Source organism: Brassica rapa, chromosome A10, assembly GCF_000309985.2.
Source record: "Brassica rapa cultivar Chiifu-401-42 chromosome A10, CAAS_Brap_v3.01, whole genome shotgun sequence".
In the NCBI taxonomy this organism is placed as follows: domain Eukaryota; kingdom Viridiplantae; phylum Streptophyta; class Magnoliopsida; order Brassicales; family Brassicaceae; genus Brassica; species Brassica rapa.
In genome coordinates, this window is record NC_024804.2 from 13,343,536 (window position 1) to 13,363,841 (window position 20,306).

Sequence of the window (20,306 nt, forward strand, 5' to 3'; positions counted from 1 at the left end):
ACATGTTTAATGGTTAAAATTATAAATTTATATAAAATAAATAAAATTATTCATTAGAGTTAACAACGTATTTAATCAGTTTAACCTTTAACGTGAAGGTTCAAAAGCGAAAAATCACTTTGCAAATAATATTATATATATATATATTATTTTTTTGAATCGCATGCATATATTTTTACGTGAAACACAATGGTTTTAGAATATTTTATAATTATTAAAATGTTTATATATCCACGTATAAGTTGGCTTGGCTGTCACACTAATGTACATATATTCGTATAGTATACGTACTATATATGTTTACATATGTGCTTACAGCTTACATTTTACTATATATTGTTGTACATTTCAATATATATTGTTGGAATCTTAATTATAAATCAAGGGTTGGTGCATGCAACTACAATATATATGTGAAAACCTTTTCTCAAAATATATATGTGAAAAATAAACAATAAAACCGTACATATACCTTTCAGTCTAATCAAACTCGCTTCACATACCAATCATGTGTATATCATACGCTCATATATATAAGGTATACACTTTTGAATGCTAATTTATTTCGTGAAAATAATAATTGATATATAGTGCCCAACGTCTTTGATCAAGAAAAAAAAATATAGTGTCAAACTGTCAATCTATTTTTTTTATCATATCTAAGTCTGAGTTCAAGTCCAATAATTTCATCTTGTTAGTAGAGATCACCAACTGATTTAGTATGTATTCATTTGTTATTTAGACAATTCATTTTTTCTATTAATACGAAGATATTTCATGCCTATGAAATTTCTCAAACTAATAATTTAAGAGATGTAACAGTTTAGAGATGGACTATCTCTCCGAATATTCAAATGATGCATAAACAATAGGTCTCTATATCCATGTGGCCACACGAAAAATGTAGTGGAGTATTTTCAAACTCAGATTGCTTATCAAGCTCGCCACTAGACTACATGTATTTCACACAATTCATATACAATGTCTTTATATCAAAAGTTAATTCAGGTTTCAACTTAATGTCGATATTTAGATGGTGAGATTGAAGTATGTATCAGTGTCTAAACTAGAGATCGTCGAAATTGGTTTGATGTCTGAATACCTAAAAGGTCATATATGTTTTAGAACTACAGTGGAACATTTAAGATATAATAGTACTTCGTTTTCAAATAATGTTTGGAATAATCATGTATGTATTATAATAAAGCTCTCGTGTCACGGAACATAAACATGCCTAGTTAATATATCTATAACTATATTTACTACTACTGATTGTGAGTTACCAACTAAAATATTGTTAAAGACATACTAATGGTTTTGAACTACATACTATGATGTGAACTTCTGATTCATCGTTGTGTCATTCAACCACTTAATCAATTTATAAAATTATTTATTGTTTTCTTTTCTTTCTAGAACTAACGTTATTAAAGAAAAAATCATATATCTTAATTACCGACTTCGGATAGTTAGGGATAATCTGATACCTACTTGTTAGCAATCTTGTCTACATCATATTTTGATTGTAGATTGACTTTAAATTTCATTAAGATTATAAATATGAAAGACGGATAACAAGCAAACAAATCCCATATATTATTAGTGCAAAAACAAATATTTGTATAAAGAGAAGCATGTATAAGTGGCATGGCTTTGAGGATACGAACTTAGAAAGAAGTTAGGTCACTTGCTTGGGAAATAAAATTGCGAACCTTAGTTTGAGATTTTCTCAATGTTTTTGTAAACCACGACATGTTGACAATAGCCTTCATGGATTTTGACATCTAACCCTAAGCGTGACCTTTCTCTGATAGCTACAATCTCCCTCCCTTTGCTTATTCCCCAAGCAATTTTAGCGTACTAATGTTTTGACTAACTCCAACATCGGTTAATCTTCTTAAAAAGTTCCCACCTGCAAAATAAAATAAAATTATTAATAAGCAGATGAAGTACTTATCACTTAACATGCTTATGGAATGATGAAATCCATTTAGTAAAACCATAACCTTTAACCACATACGTTATTCTTCTAGAAGTTCCCAAGGGTTGTAAATTGTTTTCACAGACACTTTAGGTCGATCAAGAGTTGTTGTTTGTCGGGTCTAAACAACACTTAGCTAAGGATTATATAAAACAATATTAACTGCCACATTTGGTCCGAGTTACTTACTTTCTCATGTCAAAATTTGAAGTTTAAAATACTCAAAGCAGAAGAGGAAGAGGAACTATCATATCTAAGAAACTAAGACTGGCAACTTTGCATTTCATATTTAGAATCTACGCCATAATCTTGAAAAGGAAACTATAGTTTTTGAGGGATTAAACACGGTCAAAGAGATTGACTTATCTTTGACACCACTCAATTCATAAGCTGTTCTCATATATCTTCTAACAACTAGTCGATATCAAGAGTCTCCAATTACACAAACTTCTCTACCAATTATCTTTTTGTTTCTACAACTACTAAAATCATTTTCTTCAATATTTCCAGCTCAAGCAAACACCCCTTTCCTTTCTATATATACACTAAATGTTGAAACAATGAATACACAATCTACAGCAAAAACAAAACAGAAATATAATAACAGAGACAGAGCATTAAGTATCCGTACCAGCTTTAATCAACGCCTCAAGGTCCAAGTCTCCAAGCTCCCTTAAAAAAAAAGAAATGGCGGTTTGGCTTTTCTTTGCTGTTGTTCTCTCTTGTCTTTTTCTTCTTCCTGATCCTGCATTTGGGATTACAAGGCATTATACACTGGACGTATGTGAAAATTAGTATATTCTGAGTAAATGTTGAGATTGTATATGACGAGCTGTACATGATTATTATGAATGTTTTTTTTTTGACAGATCAAAATGCACAACGTAACACGTCTTTGCCACACGAAGAGTCTTGTTTCTGTTAACGGACAGTTTCCAGGGCCTAAGCTTATTGCTAGAGAAGGTGACCAGCTTCTGATCAAAGTTGTTAACCATGTGCCAAACAACATCTCTATCCACTGGTAATAATAATTATCATTTAACACACATTTTCAGCACTATTAAGAGCAATGTTTGATTACTAACACTTGGCTTTAATCTCAGGCATGGGATCAGGCAATTACGGTCAGGTTGGGCTGATGGACCAGCTTACATAACCCAATGTCCTATTCAGACAGGGCAAAGTTATGTCTACAACTACACCATTGCTGGCCAAAGAGGCACTCTGTTTTACCATGCTCACATCTCATGGCTAAGAGCAACAGTCTATGGTCCTATTATCATCCTTCCCAAACGCGGTGTTCCTTACCCCTTCCCCAAACCTCACAAAGAAGTTCCCATGATCTTTGGTGAGTGGTTCAACGCAGACCCTGAGGCAATCATTCGCCAAGCAACCCAGACCGGAGGTGGGCCTAATGTCTCTGATGCTTACACCATCAACGGGCTTCCTGGCCCGTTGTACAACTGCTCAGCTAAAGGTAATCGTTGCTTCCTACAAAGTAGAACTACTTATGGTCGGATAGTAATAATCAATGATGTTTAAAACAGATACATTCAGACTGAGAGTGAAGCCAGGAAAGACATACCTTCTAAGGCTAATCAACGCTGCGCTTAACGACGAGCTCTTTTTCAGCATCGCAAACCACACGGTTACAGTCGTCGAAGCCGACGCGATCTACGTCAAGCCATTCGAGACGGACACCATCTTAATCGCTCCTGGACAGACCACAAACCTCCTTCTGAAGACCAAACCAAGTTACCCTAATGCCTCTTTCTTGATGACCGCTAGACCGTACGTCACAGGTCAAGGAACTTTCGATAACTCTACAGTCGCAGGCGTATTAGAATACGAACAACCTAAACATGCCAAGACCTCTATCAAGAACCTTCCGCTCTTCGCACCGGTGCTTCCCGCTCTAAACGATACAAACTTCGCTGCCAAGTTCAGCAACAAGCTGAGAAGCCTGAACAGCAAGAGATTCCCAGCTAACGTGCCTCTGAAGGTTGATAGAAAGTTCTTCTTCACGGTAGGATTGGGAACGACTCCGTGTAACCATAAGAACAACCAGACGTGCCAGGGTCCAACTAACACCACGATGTTCGCTGCATCGATCAGCAACATCTCCTTCACGATGCCGACGAAAGCTCTCCTTCAATCTCACTACTCTGGGCAATCGAATGGAGTGTATTCTCCAAACTTCCCGTGGAATCCCGTAGTCCCGTTTAACTACACAGGCACTCCGCCTAACAACACCATGGTTAGAACGGGGACGAACGTGATGGTTCTGCGTTATAACACCAGCGTGGAGCTGGTGATGCAGGACACTAGCATCCTTGGTGCGGAGAGCCATCCTCTTCACCTTCACGGCTTCAACTTCTTTGTTGTTGGCCAAGGGTTTGGGAACTTTGATCCGAAGAAAGATCCTAAGAACTTCAACCTTGTTGACCCGATTGAGAGGAACACAGTCGGTGTGCCTTCTGGTGGATGGGTTGCTATTCGATTCCTAGCAGATAACCCAGGTAACAGAAACTATTACTCTCTCTGTTTCATTTTAGTCTGTAGAGTAAAATTTTCGTTTCAAAATAATTGTGGTTTTAGAATTTCAATACAAAATTTATTAACTTTATATTTTTAGTGTATTTTTATATTGATTGAAATGTGGTGATGTTTATAGGTAGTGATATTTTTATTTAGAAAATATACAAAATTTAATGTTTTCTTAATCTATGTGCATAAACAATAATTAAAACGAAACGGAGGAAAAGATATACAGCTTTATGTTACTCTAATCTAACATGAAAATTGTGCCTAAACTTACAAAATGTTTTGACAGGAGTGTGGTTCATGCACTGTCACTTGGAAGTACATACCAGTTGGGGTTTGAGGATGGCTTGGCTTGTTCTTGATGGAGATAAGCCTGATCAGAAACTTCTTCCTCCTCCTGTGGACTTGCCCAAATGCTGATAATTTATGCTTCATGATTCATGTCCTTTTTTCTTTTTGTTTCCTGTCTCTTCTTTCTTCCAAGCTTGACGCATTTTTTTTCTCCCGGCCAATTATCAGTTTGACATGAGGTCAATTCCTGTTCAATAATTTGACACGAGGTCAATTATTTACTGCTGCAACGCTCTGTTTTCTGTAAGTGTAGATCAATTTCATGTAATACCATGCTAAGTTAATATATATTATACACACTTTAATTTGCAAAAGTTGGGCTTACCTACTGTAGTTATTATCACAATCTCTGTAACAACTAACTGTTGAAGATAACGCACAAACCATTTGAATCAGATGGTCCATGTAAACAATGATACAACACCAAATTCTGCAAGAGAAAGTGGACACGAGTTGCAGTAAAAAATACCTGTGAAGGCCAGATTGTATAGCAGTTAACAACATGACTCTTTCACAAGTTCATGGGAAGGACGATTTCCACAGATTTTTGAGATTTTCCTATATGTACGCGCTTTAGTCTTCCTCAGCTAGCATCAGAGGTAAGCTCATTATATGGTAAGCTCAATAGTAGCCTACTTATCAATAAGTATGAAGCTGAATCATAAGCAACTAATGAATCATGCACTAACATATATGTTTGTTCTGGTAGTTTATGAAATAGAGCAAAGAACCATTGTAATAGACAAAAAGCATGTAAGACTTACATACCAGATAATCTGAGGATCATCTATATTTGCGCAAGTTTAGTTAAACAGAAGCAGGAAGTCCTTCCTTGATACAAAGCATCAGACTCTCAAATGCCTAAACAAAATTGAGTTCACATAAAACATTTCTACTTTATTCCACAATTTCAATACGCTAAACTAGAGTAAATGCTAACGCTTTTTTCGAGTGCTCATCTTCAAGATCCAAAGTCTAAACACTACTTGAAGGTTGCAACTTTGCATTCAATAATTATCCAAACAGAGTAGCGGTTAAGAGGGCAGTATCAGACTACCAAAACAGACAGTGAAAACTATAACAGAGAGTTCTCACAATCAAAATATTTCATATTGTTAAGTGTCGCTAAGGGACATGCCCAAAACTTTGAAAACTCCACTAGAAAATTGTCAGGTAAAATCCTAAAAAGTAGCCAACTTTGACCTTAAATCTCGTTTGATTTCCTCTTTTAATTTATCTTCCTCTCCTCAAACCAATCTCTCCATCGCTCTTCCTTGTCTTCACTACTTTGCTCTGGTTCCAACTTGAATTCACCTTCTGGCCAATGACATCTTCTTCTTTGTTCTTCTTGCAATGGTATACTGCTTCTCTTCGTTTATTCATCATTTATCTCATTCTGTTTCCGACCAGAGTTTCACTTTTCCCGGGAACGAATCTTCTCTCCGTTTACCACCAAATCATCAACCACCCATTTAGCTCGACCCAGCTCCTTCCGCTCACGCCTTGCCTCTGAATCTTGGCTTCGTTTATTTAGTCTCACACGGTTGAAGCTTTTTTAGTTCGGTGAAGGCAGCGGAGGCGCGTCGGAGGTAGGAGGAGCTAACGTCAAAGTTAATGTTTTCAAAAATATAATGAAGAAAATCAAAATTAATTACATGTCTTTTTCTATTTTGCACGGCCAGAACAAAACCACATGAAGTATTAGTTTTGGTTAAAAAAACATTGTAATAAATAAATAATGTGCTGAAGATATGAGAGTGGATATTAGTTCTGACACCATATCTTAGGTGATATCTTTAGTTGATAACTTGATATATATAGGAAGCTAGACTGGTAGGGACTAAAATTCGCCCCAATTTCTCTAAAATCTTTAGTGATCCTACTATATAAAAGGGACTAAATTCAAGGCTTTTGAGACTATCCACCTCAGCCAAAATATTCTCATCCAAAAAGAATTAAAGATAAATGTCATTTAGAAGATAATTAACTAATATAAAACTTTTGATATTTCTAAAAATTTCAAATTTGTAACTGCTAATTTATTAATAGAATCATATATCTATATTGAATTATGTTCTATTTTTAATCGTTACTTTAAGAGTAAATAAATTATTAATTTATAATATATATATATAGTTTATAACTTTATATTGTAGTTATAAATAAATAGAAAATAACCGGGAAAGGTGAAGAAGCTCATATAAAATTATGTAATTAAAATGGTAAAATGGTGAATATGATGAAGTGAATCTAAGAAAATTTGTTGTACAAATTATGGTGCTTTCTTCGTCCACTATAATGATTTAAAATAATATATATTCATATAAATAAGTCAATATTTGTTGTTTTTTTTGTAAGATGTTAAGATTATCATTTTCTGAAAGGTTACACTGATCCAAAGAGATTAGTTTGTGGAGCTAACCAAACGATGATTATAGTGTTTACTTTGGAAAAAGTAATAGGTTGAACGATAGATGGCGTGCGTGTTTTTTCACATGGAAATCTGCACATATATTAAAATTGTAAGATTTGAATCATAGAGAAAATATAGTGTATATGACTGAAGTTGATTCATTCCGAAACTAAAGATGGCTAAAATTCTTCTTTGTCAAAATGCATAGATGTCAATCTTATATGAATAGAGTTCGCAATTGCTTATAGCAGTGTAATAAATTCCGTGTGTAAAGGAAAAAAAATGTTATATAAGTGAAAACAAAAATTATGATTTTTTTCTTGAGCCTATAGGCTCTTCGCAATTTGAAGAAGAAAGAACATATTGTGTGAAAATCTTTGGCTCGGTCAAATTTTATCGAGTTGTTTATAAAACTGTTGTTATATGATTCATGTAAATTTTCAGTGTTGATTTAAAAGCCCAAAAAAACCCATCTATACTGACTTTTTGATTTTTTTCTGTGATTTAAATTTAAAAAAGATAAAACTTTCGATAAGTTATGTAAACTCAGAACAAGTATTTAACTTTAGAAAGCATTTACATGTTTCAAACTTATAATATATACATATATAATGTTTAAAATTATGTATATAAAACCTGTATAAAATGTGCTTAAATATGTTTCTCTTCTTTAATGTGTTAATTGTACTATATATAACATTATTTTAAAATTTCAAAAAGTTTATGTCACATACAAAAACCATCAATAAAAAATATAATTCTCCATCTACAACCAGAAAAAAGAAAAACTATAAACATATAAATTTAAATTAAGAAAAACTAACATTGGAAAAACAAAAAATTAATGTAAAAGAAACAAACCGACAAATAATATTATAAATAAAATAAATTTATAAGACACAATCCGCGCGAAGCGCGGAAAAAATCTCTAGTATAATTAATAGATTGTATAAAGGATATTTAGACAATTCAGCAAATTTTGGAAAATATACCGGAAATATTACGTTTATACTTTCTCATAAAATATATATTACGTTATACTTTACGCATAAAACAAAGATTAATGGGCTTTGAAGCATCAAAAAACAAACTGTAAACAACTCAAACTCAATATTTAAAGAACTAACAATTAAAAATAAGGAAATTGCACTCAATAACTAACAAAAAAAAAACTTAAATTAAGTAAATAATCAAAATCTTCTTCAATCTCTCTTCTTTTCTTTTTAGTTATTTCACCAATTATCCCTTAAAAATATCATGCAAAAGATTTTTTACAAAAAAACAAATATCATGCAAGAGATCTAATATCTATTACCATAAGTTGATTCTGTAGAATCTGTACTGTATAGAAGTGTCAAATAAAAAAATTCGCTTTGTAACACACGCACTCTCTCTCTCTTCTCAGTTCTCACTGTATCTGTTTATAAACCCCTCAGGAGGGGAAGAAGAGACACTTGTCTCTGCTTTCTTGAGAAATAAAAATGTTAACTTGTTCGTCCTATCTTACAGGCAGCGACCAAGCTTCTCTGCACTCAGAGATCTCTCTTTCTAGTAGCGTCGAAAACCTTCTCAAACGAATCTACAGTAAACACAATCATCCTCAGATAAAGGCGGAGACAAGACGGAGACTTTCTTCTGTTTCCCAGGAACTCGCTTCGGAAACACTCAGAAAAGTTTTCAACGCGAGCTGTGTTAAAAGAACCCTTGATGGGTTCATCAACTATCTTCTTGACCAAGCAGTTTCTTCTGTTTATATCTCTCCAAGGCGGTGCTCCGGCGGGTCTCCGGTCCTTTCTCCCAGAACTCCTGGGAAAAAAAGTTGCAGGCTTTTCCATGGTCAGTGTGGTGTCTGTGATATAATGAAAAATATTTTTTTATAAAAGAAAACTTTGTTTATGACTATGACTATTGTGGCAGATATGTCTCTTCTTGATTCTGAAGTTCCTTCGCCTAAGTCTTTGAAACTAGAAGTCCACGGAGGTTCTCAGCTCTTAGCTTTGGGTGAACTTGAGTTTAAAAAGGCGTTTTTGTTGCTTTCCTATATTCCAGGGTATGTTTATGCTGCCTTTCTTTTTTTTTTCTCATACCAATCTATTTTTAAAAGTGATCTGTTTTGTTGACAATTAATAATTACCTGATATTATCAGGCAATCTTTGGGCCAAGTTACAACTGCTGAGAAGATCAGACAATGGAATAATTTGCCTATGGTTGAATACGAAGCTGCAGTCTGGAACCATTTGGGTCGGTTTCATTGTTCCCCAAAAGACCGAAGAGTTGTATGTCTGTTCCTCTCTTCTGTTCCATTGGGTGTTGAGACTTGTTTGTTGGAAATTAGACATTCTTTTCTACTTCTCTGACTTTGTTGTACTAACTGCTTCTTCTACTGTCCCAGCCGCTTGAATGGGATAACGGGAATACTCGTTATTACCAGTGTCTTGTTACTCCCGACGGTAGCTACAGATTCAAGGTTTAAACCACTCCAACAAATGTTTGCATTTTGTACATGTGATGCATATGTTGTTCATGCTTTTCTTTGTTTTAACAAAACGTCTCTCCGAGTTCAAGGTCTAATCCATTACCATTATTTGTTTGCAACTTCTTAATATCATATGTCTATGGAAGATCATGTGCATCCCCCACTGTAAGGATGAAGTCCTTGATTGTGTTCACAGGGCCCTCTTGTGGAGAAATCTGGAACACACCTGCACAATGTTTTGGGTGATGAAAATGTTTTAACTGTCAAATTCGCGGACGTGCCAGGCCAGGAAACCTATTGTAATGACATCTACTCTGCATATATAGAAATTGCCAAGAATGGTATCAGGGTTGGTTTACGCCGTTATCAGTTTTTTGGTAAGGTCTTTTGCCTTTTATTATTTTCTCATTTTATATTAAATTGCACATACAAAATTGGTAAGGTGCTAATGCCATGTCTAGCAAGCAACATAGCAGATAGCTTGTTTACCTTTCTTTTTATACAGTTTTCAAAGATGGAGGAAAAGAAGAGAAGAAGAAAGATTTTTCTACCAAGGGAGTGAAGTGTTACTTTATACGCACAGGCTCTACAGCTTCCTATGATATGAGGAACCCCTATATCTTCTCTGGGAAGTCAATTCATGAAGCCCGTATGCATTTTATGCACGTCCATACATTGCCGACTTTGGCCAAATATATGGCAAGGTACTCTTGTTTCTTCATCTTTAAACTCTTTTAGAGGATGTTTTCCTTTGTAATCAGAATCACCTTTCTTTCTATGATGCTTTCTCTAGGTTTTCCTTAATTCTGTCAAAGACTAGGAAGCTTGAAGTTGACATGAGTGGGATTACATTACAGCAAATTGATGACATACACTGCCATGTACTTCCTTAAAGTCTTGCGTCTCTTTTTTAATCGGCCTTTAGTTGTATTTACTAATGTGCTTTGACCTCTTTTTTTCCCTCTCTCCAGGATCAAGATAGGAATGATGTTCTTGATAAGAATGGAAAACCTTGTATACATTCAGATGGAACTGGCTACATCTCTGAGGACCTCGCTCGGATGTGTCCAACAGATCTTTTTAAAGGAAAACGCATCAGAAGTGTTAATAATAAGCAGGTCTTTATTCCTACTTCCATGACAATTTGATAGTTTCCTTCTGTTCACTCTGGTTCTCTTATCATAGTTGTTCCTCTCTTTTTTTTAAAGCACAGGCAAGCAATGTTAAAGAACCGGTACGTAGTCTACACTCATTATCTTTTCAGCTCTATTCTTAACCTCTTAACACAAGTAGTAACAATAATGTTTCTTACAAAACAGCCTCTGCTGATCCAGTTTCGGATGTTTCACTCTGGCTATGCTGTTAAGGGGACTTTTCTCTTGAACAAAAAAGTAAGTGGACTCTCTTTCATGTCAGCAAGTCAGGCTTACTTACAAGCTATTTCTAAATATTTTGTTTCTCCATTATTTGGCAGCTTCCTCCTCGGACAGTCCAGGTTCGTCCTTCTATGGTCAAGGTGTCCAAAGATCCAGCCTTGTCTGAGTTCAGCACCACCTTTAACTCCCTGGAGGTTGTCACCACAAGGTAGGTAGCTGCCTCGAGGATCTTTTGTTATTTTGAAGATGAACTTGTTTCTTAATGTTCTTTATTTTGATGATCTTCCATCTTGCAGTAATCCACCAAGAAGAACGAAGCTATCGAGGAACTTGGTCGCGCTTCTGAGCTATGGAGGAGTTCCTAATGACTTCTTTTTGGATATATTGCACAACACGTTGGAAGAGTCGAAAACAGTATTTGAAAACGTACATGCTGCGATGAAAGGTACTTAGGAAGCTTTCCAAATGAAAGTTACTATTAGTAAGTTTCAGTGAGAAGATAGTTTTGTATGTGCAGCTGCTTATAATTATGGGGAAATGGACGAGTTTAATGCATTAAGAATGATCATGCTGGGTATGCCACTTGATGAACCACACCTGAAGGATCAACTGTCTATTCTTCTAAAGACACAGAGGAATGATCTCAAAGCAGGAAAGCTTCATGTTACCGAGTCATACTATCTCATGGGCACAGTTGATCCCACCGGAAAGCTCAAGCAAAACGAAGTCTGCGTCATCCTGTATATGCTCTCTACTCAGTTATTCTCTTTGCTCTTTGAGTGCATATGGTAATACTACTTTCTTTGTTGTGGCTTTTGTGTAGCGAGTCTGGACAAATATCTGGGGATGTGCTAGTTTACAGGAACCCTGGACTACATTTTGGAGACATACATGTACTTAAGGCTACATATGTTAAGGCCTTGGAAGAGTATGTAGGAAACTCCAAGTATGGTGTGTTCTTCCCTCAGATAGGTCCAAGATCTTTGGGTGATGAGATTGCAGGTGGTGACTTTGATGGTGATATGTATTTCGTTTCCAGAAACCCCAAGGTAACCAATTTGAAAGCAAATAATTCAACGCATGAGTCACCTGACTAATTATGAACCGTAAATTTTTCTTGTGTAGCTACTCGAACACTTCAAGCCAAGTGAACCATGGGTTAGCTCTTCTCCTCCTAGTAGAATTTATGCTGGTACAGCGCCAAGTGAACTTACACCAGAAATGCTGGAAGAGAAGCTTTTCAGAATATTTTTGGAGGCAAGATTTAATTCCAGGTACACAATTTAATTTGTGCTGTACTCGTTTTTGTATTGGGTTTTATGTCTTTTTTTTTTGTTTTTAAATATGTCTCGGTTTACAGCAACGTTGTAGGGGCAGCTGCTGATAGTTGGCTAACAATAATGGACCGTTACCTCACGTTAGGAGATGAGAGAGCTAAGGAAAAAGCTGGGAGGAAGAGACAAATTCTCAAGGCTATTGATGTATACTATGATGCTCTTGATGCACCGAAAAACGGGGCTAAGGTCTATCTCCCATTAGACTTAAGGTTCGAGAGTTTTCCACATTACATGGAGTATAAGCATAAGAAAAGTTTCAACTCCACTTCTATTCTTGGATTAATCTATGACACCGTCGTATCTCAGAATGAAGAGGAACCCCCTCCATGTGGTACGCATCATCTTCTTCTTCTTACTATCAATAATGAGAGTTTAATAACGTCTTAACTCTATGTCACATTTCAGAAATCAAGAAACTACCGTGTTTTGAAGATGAGCTGGTCCCTGAGTCTCACATGGAGAAATGGGGAGGCTGGTACGAGAACTATAAAGATGAAATGGAACAAGCGATGAAAACAGATGAGAATAATAAAAAGGAATTAGCCAGTGAAGTCATCAAGAAGTACAAGCAGGTAAGCTCCTCTATCCATTGACAACAATATTTTGTTGATTTACAGGGCCAGATTTTGGGGGCTATAGATTGTTTAAGAAGGATTTCTTATAGGTCTGACATTTTTTCTTTACAAATTTGGGGTCTATTTATATAAGAAAAAATTCAAAAATTTTGGGGTCTGAGGCGAATGTTTCATCCGGCTTGGTCCAGGACCTGGATTGGTATTGAGGAAGTGTAATCAACAAGAATCAATGTAATGGCTTTTATAAACAACTCATCTGTGGAACGGTTTCTTCTCAGGAGTTCTATGGTGGTGCAGAGTTTAAAGACATAAAGAGAAACCTGGACGCATTCTACCCACAAGCCTTGGCACTTTACAACATCGTTTACGATTATGCCATCTTAAAGAACAACGTACGTTATTGCGGGTTTGTCTGGAGGGTTGCAGGACGGGTCCTCTGCGATTTTTACCTTGAGAAGAAGGTGGATGGGGAGGGGGAGGAGTCATTCTCTGCTGCAGGTTCTGTGGTCAAAAAGCTCTATGGTTGAAACTCTTATTTTTCATGTTCTGTTCTGGTAAAAAATAAGCCTTGTGTAGTCTTCATGTGTCATAAAATGTGTGTTAAGCATCTTACCAAGTAACCTAATTTATAGGCTAATCTGTGTGGTGTAGTGTCATATGCCTTAGTTCTAAATCCTTAGATGTCCCCTCTTGTGTACAAGTCCGGGTGTATATTTGTTTATGAAATAAAAGAAAAATAAGAATAAGCTTGTATTTTATTTTCAACTAAACTGTAAGTGGTGACTTGTGAAGTCCATACGGTGTACATAGCAAGCTGTCTTCTTCATTGTGACATCTCTCTGCGTCCTCAACATATAAGTCCTCCATGGTCACATAACTCCTTGGATGTTAACCTCTTTTTTTAAATTAACTTGGATGTTAACCCTAATTCTATCTATTGTGACAACCAAAGAAGATCTGCAAGTAAAGCTTACTTGCACAAGAAGCTTCTCGCTGTATTGTATGAGCAAGAGTCCAGAACTTTTACAACATGACTTGTAAAGTTGTAGAATCATTCATCAGATCCACTTGACTTGAATCCAAATCTACGCATCGAAGCCTAATAAAATTCCAAAGGTAAGAACAGGGAGATAAAAGGCAAACAATCTCAAACGTTGATTAACAGATGGCATTGTCTCAAAAGTTCACAACCTGATCTCATCTCAAATCATATATAAAAGAACAGTTGAAAATCACCAGCTACACATCCAAACAACTAACTATATAATGCTGCTTTTCATGAAAACCAAAAAAAAAAAGCAGCCTATAAAACTTCCTAAATCGAAGACCTCTTGGTCACTGGGAGCCACTCTAGGGCCTCATAATCTGCAGCGTGACGAACCATCAACTCCACGAAACGCATAGTAGGCCGTGCGACTACCTCTTGGTCCAAACACATCCTCGCCACATGAAATAATCTGACCAAACCTTCAGCCGAAAACCATCTAGCCAGCGCAGCATCAACAACCAGAGGCATACACTCTTCTATGTTCAATACTGGCATTAACTGCAAACATCACAAATTCACATGTTACTTTCACCACAAGAAAACTAACCCCTAGTACTCAAAAAGTTTCCTTGAGACAACATACCCAATCAGTGAGCGTCCTTGCTGGACCAAGTTCTTCAATATCAAAAGCTTTCCTTCCAGTGAAAAGCGTCAACAGGAAAACTCCGTAGCTGTAGACATCAGACTTGCTCGAAACCAAACCGAACCACTCTGTTTCGGGTGCTATGCATCCCGTACTTCCCTTGATCCTACTGATCTCGCTCTGCTGCTCAACACCAGCTTCATCTTCAACGATTCTTGTCGCTAATCCAAAACCACTCAGCTTCGGCATAAAATCCTCATCAAGTAAAACCTTGGAAGCCCTAACATCTCTGTGAATCATCTTCAACTCCTCGTGTACGTAAACAAGAGCTTCAGCTACACCCACTGCGATTCTCATCCTTGTGTACCAATCCAAAACCTGATTGGTTTTATTACCAGCAAAGAGGTAGTGATCGAGAGAGCCTTTTGGTATGAACTCGTGGACGATGACGCAGTGTTCGCGGTTGACACATTTGCCGAGAAGTTTGACCACGTTCGGGTTATTAGCTCTGTGTAAGGCTTTGATCTCTGCCACGAACTCAGGGTGAGCCTCTCCGTCTTGTAAATCTCGAATCTTTGCAGCTCCGACCTAAATAAGTTGAAAGAAAGTTACTAAATTTAGCAAGTGGGTTTCGGCTTTGGACCACAAAGGAGGAGAAGACTTTAAACCTTATCAAATCTTGGGAAATCGCAGAGATAGACTTGGCTGGAGTCGCCTCGACGGAGCAAGTTCGTGTTGTGGAGGTTTTGTGTTCCGTCTAAGATCTCTTGCCATCGAAACGTGAAGTGAGTAAGTCGTGGTGGAGATAACGGATGAGGATTCGCATCTGTACTTAGCGTTCAAGAAAGAAAGATATTGATTAATCAAGAACCCTAATCTCTTGTGGCATTAGCGGACAGTGTACTTGTGGCACAAGAAATCAGAAAATGAGATTGTCTTCACTCTCTTGCGGCATTAATGAACCGGTTGATTTCACAAGATCCAGACTTGTTTCGAAAACAAGAACAACTATAATACGATTACTTGCAGGAATGTGCAGAGTAAGAAGTTAACCCTAATGTAACAGAGTGCTTGTGGTACAAGAAATCCGATTTCAAAAGACTTTTTTTTTTTAAAAAGAGGAGAAATCAAAAGGGGACCTTGAGGATAAAGATTGTCTGGGATTGCGATATTGTAGAGCCAAGCGTGGTTGAGGAACTCGTTATTGTCAAATGGGTCTTGTTCATCTAAATCGCCGCCGTCCTGGCCGTTGATAGTTGCAGACGAATCCATTGATTCCGATGATTCTTGTGAGTCTTGCATTACTTGACTTGAGCTTGCTCCTCTAAAACAACACAAGACCTCTAGAGAGAGAGAAAAGGAAGATCTCGCTGGAGTTGCTCTTATAGAGGCGCCGGCTTTATATATGGATCATTTTTTGAAAAGATTATCAGAAAAATTAAATAATACGCAAATTAGTTCCATGGGAAAATTCCTTTTTAGTCTCGATATATGTTGCATGGAAGTCGTTTCCGAATTGGAATCTCTTGGAAACTACAGGAAACTCGTTTTTTTAAATTTTTGTCTTTCTATTTTAGAAACTCGTGTTTCTGTTTTAGAAACGCTAGAACTTTTTCATTGGTTATGACTTGTTGTTATGATTTCTAGTTTAGTTAAACTATTTAGTATCTAAGTACTGGGTTTTTGTTATTTTGAATTTTTAATAATGATTTATTTTATTTTCGTCTGATTAAATAGAATGATTATTTGTTTATTTATATTTTAAAATATACTAAACATAATAAAAATAAATACAAATATTAATCAGTTACATATATATAGACGTTTCTAAAACGTTTTCAAAGCAAAAAAAATCAAAAATCATGTTTCCATGTTTCGAAACGTTTCGTTTCCGAGTATCCATTTATGTATTCATGCAACCTATCTCGATTATACTATCAGGCGAAATTAAAAGTTTTAGAGTGTTTAAATAGTTTTTATTAACTAATGAGAAAATGACTTTTAAAAGATAAAACACAAGATTTAAACAAGACTACTTATTAACACATACAGATTCTCACTCACGGCAATAAGCTAACTATTCAAAAATAGCATTATTTTGGAAGCTTTGCAGTCTACTAGTCAAGGATTTAAAGACTTTTACACAAAGTTTTGGGTTACATTACCAGATGTAATTTATTACCGACTATAATTTTCAAAGTTTATAAAAATTTCAGTGCTAAATCATAACTGTTCATTGTGATACAATACTACGAAAAGAACTTATCCATCAAAAATATTGTACATGTAAAACCATTAGGGAGTAAATTACATCATAGAACTTTGTACGTAAAGTCGTTTATAAATATTGCAGATAATTTATCATCAGTTATGAAATTGCCTTGTAATTTACTGTTCTCGTGGAAATAACCTTTAGAGTATGGACTCTTACTTGAAAATTAAAAGATGAACTTTAAAAGCATAAATCATAGAATCCAAAAGGCCATCAAAGAGACTCTGTCACAGATACATTCCACTTTGATCTTTAGATCTTCGAAGTGAATCTCTCTTCAGTCTTCTTTACCAATTTTGCTTGAACTGTCGTCACTACTCTGACACTCATTTCCTGATTTAGAAGCATCCATCCTAAAGGCAAACGACTTCTTGTGAATACATTACAATCTAGAGACTTTGAGGAAGAGGGGGAGGAGGAATCTTACTTGCGAATGAATTGACCTTTGATGCGAGGCCGTTGCTCAGCTAGTTTCTTCCTGCTATGGTACCTTACCTAAAAGCAAAACACACCAAACAAAACCATGCCATAACTTTCTTGCCTCCCAAGAAATGAGAGCTTAAGCTTGTTTAGAGATAAGATACCTTCTTCTCAAAACATCGCTCTTTACGTTTAAGGCGAAACTTCATCAGAGCAGCCTCTCTTTGTGCGGCTCGGTCGCTTCCACTAGACTGCTGATTCGAAGGATTGTCACTGCTTGAACTGGAACCAATTATTTTGGCAACGGAACTGTCTTGAGGAGAACAGCTTCCTACGTTTTCTTCTGGAGCCTGCTCAGCAAAGTTTAAATCCTTCGATGAAACCGGCATAGATTTCAAAGACGACACTAAGCATCGTAGACAAAATATACCTTGTTAGCAGAAGTAGCACCGTTGTTGTATCTGCGTGTCACACAAGAAAAGAAAAAAAAAGAGCTTCAAATCACTCACAGGTTCGACAATCCTTTAGGAGTTGAGGTCAAGAACTTACTTTGAGAATGCAGAGTGATTTGAATGCCTCAGAACACTTCGATCACCACCGACTCTCTGATCTCCAGCCTCTTTTGGTTTTGTAAAAGTAAGCTCTAGTGATTGCAAATCTTCAGGGTTAGATGAAGGTGTTTTGGTCTCTACTTGTGAGTTACCAGAGGAGCGATTCAGCAAGTCATCATTGTTTCTCTCCAAAGCTATAACAGCTTTCTTACTCATACATTGTCCTGCCTGCGATCCCATGCCTACAGTAGCATCATCTAAAGTCGTCAGTTTGAAAAAGGGAGAGAATCTTGGAATGGTTCCATTTGATTGACTAATGAGTTGGTGCGTTACCTATTTGTCCATTCTCATCTTCAACCTCCTTCAGTTTCTTAAGACGTTCGCATTCGTTGCCATAGGTTCCCACGTTAACATCACTGGCTCTTTTGGTCCAAGAGCTCTAACATTATAATGCAAAACCAATAAAAATTCACAAAGAGATACCCTCAGATATTGTTATAATCTAACGCCATAGAAACAGATTACCTGAGTTCCACTCCCATGATCACTCCCACCCTCTCCGTTACTCAATCCATTACTCCCATTATCATCATTCCCGTTATCTTCATCACTCATGCTGGCATCATCTTCTGACCCTTCATCAGTGCTTTCAGTTTTCACTGACTTCTTGTTGTGTATCCCACTCTCACTCCCGCTGCCGCTAGACTATTATATCAAGGAAACGCATAAGTAAAAAGAAATAAAAACACTGAGTAACTTTTGTAGAAACATGTAATCAGAGAAGATGTCTTACGCTGTGGCATCTTCTCCAGACATGCTGCCAAAGATTCTTCAGCTCGTTCTTTCTAATAGGTTTCACGAGGAAATCAACAGCACCATTCGACAAACACTTGAACACCAGAACCATCGAATCATGAGATGACATCACTACAAAACGTGGAAAATGATCATCACACACATACTGAAACTAGATCAAGCCAATAGAATGAGGATTTAAGTAAGTACTTATGACGGGGATGTTCTTAAGTGTCTGATGGCTCATAATCTTGGACAACAGACCGGTTCCAGAGTTCACAGGCATAACAACCTCCGTTAAGACAAGATCAATGCAACTGTTCTCGTCTTCTAGGACTTTCCATGCTTCGAGAACATCCGGAACAGCAGTAACTGACACAAAAGTTTCCAAATTTTGGTCAAAAGCAACAACATGAGTGCTGATAAAGAAGGAAGATTCAATACCTTCGTAGCTGCAATTCTTCAAAAGAGCAGTAACAATGTGGCGAGTTGAGTCATCATTCTCCACCAGGAGAACCTTAAGCGATCTAACGGGAAGATATCTCTCCCAGTTAACAACAGGAGCTGAAGGCTGTTGTTGTTGAGTAATCTGTAACAAATTGTTGGCGTTTCCAGCTGTATCTTCTACTCGAGAATCATCTTCTTCGGATGAACCAAACGCTTGTCTCTCGGTTACCACTTCGTTTGTAATATCGTTCTTATTGAAACACATTGTTATTAATAGTGAACTTCTCGTTGAAAGTGTGTCAAGACCAGCCTCCGTGAACAAGATAGAACAGAAGCAGCATCAAATAACACCTAAGATTCTGTAGAAACTTTCCCTCTACTCTGACATAGCACTTGCACATTTCTTCTTTAGCCAAAACTTGTTTTAATCCCTTCACCAAAACCTCAATCCAATAAGGAAAAAAACATTTAAAACTAAATGTTGGAATAGTAACACAATAACCAACTTGTTGGTTCTCTCAAATCAGAAGCTAAGAAACATTGAACTATCAATTTTATCTCAGATCTTGGATCTTCAACTTTCTCAAGTTCCTACAGATTCCTCAGAACCCAGATAGAAAAATCAAACTATAAGCCTAATAAGAAATGAAACTAAGCACAAAACTGAAACATCACCAGATTGTAAAAGCGACAATACAGAACACAAAAAAGATAATACCTTTGTAACTTAAAGCTTATCCATAGATGAACACCACCAGAATCTCTCACCATATCTTACTTCAAAAATCATATATCACGAGAAAGAGCATCTTCACAGTGCTTAATCTGGTTTGCTTAGCATTTTAATCATCCAATAAATAGGGACACTATTCCTTTTTACCAAAACTATGCAGAATCAAGTTGCTACTGAGAGAGAAGATCAAAGGATTGAGACTTGAGAGACTCTGAGCGCAAGTGGGTAAAGGGAAGAAGATATTTTTATTTTTTTGGAGTGTTGCTGACGTGGCATTTATAGCTTACGTGTCATATGGGACCCGATGTGCGTGTTGCGATTTGCGCGTTTCCGGATTGGTGACGTGGACAAAATCAAAAGCTGGGAGCTTGAGAAATGATACTCGGTTTGCCACCCTAAACCG

At 36.6% G+C, this 20,306-nt stretch overlaps 4 protein-coding genes and 1 long non-coding RNA gene across 11 annotated transcripts; 2 read left to right on the plus strand and 3 right to left on the minus strand.

Moving 5' to 3' along the window:
* Window positions 1-644: 644 nt before the first annotated feature.
* On the minus strand, window positions 645-6,762 carry LOC103845419. Of its 5 annotated transcripts, none has more exons than XR_004452613.1 (5): window positions 5,645-6,762; window positions 5,202-5,463; window positions 4,852-5,117; window positions 2,613-2,726; window positions 645-1,912 (listed from the first exon to the last, which is right to left on the minus strand). It is a non-coding gene; the product is annotated as an uncharacterized LOC103845419 (long non-coding RNA). The 5 variants fall into 5 exon arrangements; XR_628521.3 differs by having other exon boundaries at window positions 5,202-5,306; window positions 5,645-6,756; XR_004452612.1 differs by having other exon boundaries at window positions 4,852-5,063; window positions 5,202-6,752.
* Window positions 2,528-5,190, plus strand: LOC103845420 (laccase-17). The gene is made up of 5 exons (XM_009122273.3): window positions 2,528-2,761; window positions 2,851-3,002; window positions 3,085-3,458; window positions 3,529-4,500; window positions 4,815-5,190. Exons 1-5 carry the CDS (start codon window positions 2,669-2,671, stop codon window positions 4,943-4,945), a joined length of 1,722 nt encoding a protein of 573 aa, XP_009120521.1. The 5' UTR covers window positions 2,528-2,668; the 3' UTR covers window positions 4,946-5,190.
* Window positions 6,763-8,236: 1,474 nt separating the features above from the next.
* On the plus strand, window positions 8,237-13,812 carry LOC103845422 (probable RNA-dependent RNA polymerase 3). Of its 2 annotated transcripts, XM_018655762.2 has the most exons (19): window positions 8,247-9,125; window positions 9,207-9,339; window positions 9,437-9,566; window positions 9,683-9,757; window positions 9,963-10,143; window positions 10,272-10,470; window positions 10,560-10,647; window positions 10,738-10,884; window positions 10,980-11,000; window positions 11,086-11,157; window positions 11,241-11,350; window positions 11,439-11,587; window positions 11,660-11,882; window positions 11,966-12,191; window positions 12,268-12,416; window positions 12,503-12,810; window positions 12,885-13,051; window positions 13,333-13,622; window positions 13,688-13,812. In XM_018655762.2, the coding sequence occupies exons 1-18, from the start codon at window positions 8,771-8,773 to the stop codon at window positions 13,579-13,581; spliced, it is 2,982 nt and encodes a 993-aa protein (XP_018511278.2). In that variant the 5' UTR covers window positions 8,247-8,770; the 3' UTR covers window positions 13,582-13,622; window positions 13,688-13,812. The 2 variants fall into 2 exon arrangements, with proteins under 2 accessions (XP_009120525.2, XP_018511278.2); XM_009122277.3 differs by lacking the exon at window positions 13,688-13,812 and having other exon boundaries at window positions 8,237-9,125; window positions 13,243-13,463.
* Window positions 13,813-13,913: 101 nt separating this feature from the next.
* On the minus strand, window positions 13,914-16,692 carry LOC103846170 (probable serine/threonine-protein kinase PBL5). Its single transcript, XM_009123075.3, has 4 exons — window positions 15,825-16,692; window positions 15,354-15,511; window positions 14,686-15,273; window positions 13,914-14,600 (listed from the first exon to the last, which is right to left on the minus strand). Exons 1-4 carry the CDS (start codon window positions 15,985-15,987, stop codon window positions 14,370-14,372), a joined length of 1,140 nt encoding a protein of 379 aa, XP_009121323.1. The 5' UTR covers window positions 15,988-16,692; the 3' UTR covers window positions 13,914-14,369.
* Window positions 16,693-16,947: 255 nt separating this feature from the next.
* Window positions 16,948-20,127, minus strand: LOC103845423 (two-component response regulator-like APRR3). Of its 2 annotated transcripts, XM_009122278.2 has the most exons (11): window positions 19,889-20,127; window positions 19,168-19,601; window positions 18,934-19,095; window positions 18,722-18,855; window positions 18,454-18,633; window positions 18,262-18,367; window positions 17,927-18,170; window positions 17,808-17,838; window positions 17,542-17,727; window positions 17,385-17,452; window positions 16,948-17,310 (listed from the first exon to the last, which is right to left on the minus strand). In XM_009122278.2, the coding sequence occupies exons 2-11, from the start codon at window positions 19,433-19,435 to the stop codon at window positions 17,235-17,237; spliced, it is 1,455 nt and encodes a 484-aa protein (XP_009120526.1). In that variant the 5' UTR covers window positions 19,436-19,601; window positions 19,889-20,127; the 3' UTR covers window positions 16,948-17,234. The 2 variants fall into 2 exon arrangements, with proteins under 2 accessions (XP_009120526.1, NP_001288859.1); NM_001301930.1 differs by lacking the exon at window positions 19,889-20,127 and having other exon boundaries at window positions 17,235-17,310; window positions 17,542-17,750; window positions 17,807-17,838; window positions 19,168-19,435.
* Window positions 20,128-20,306: the final 179 nt, after the last annotated feature.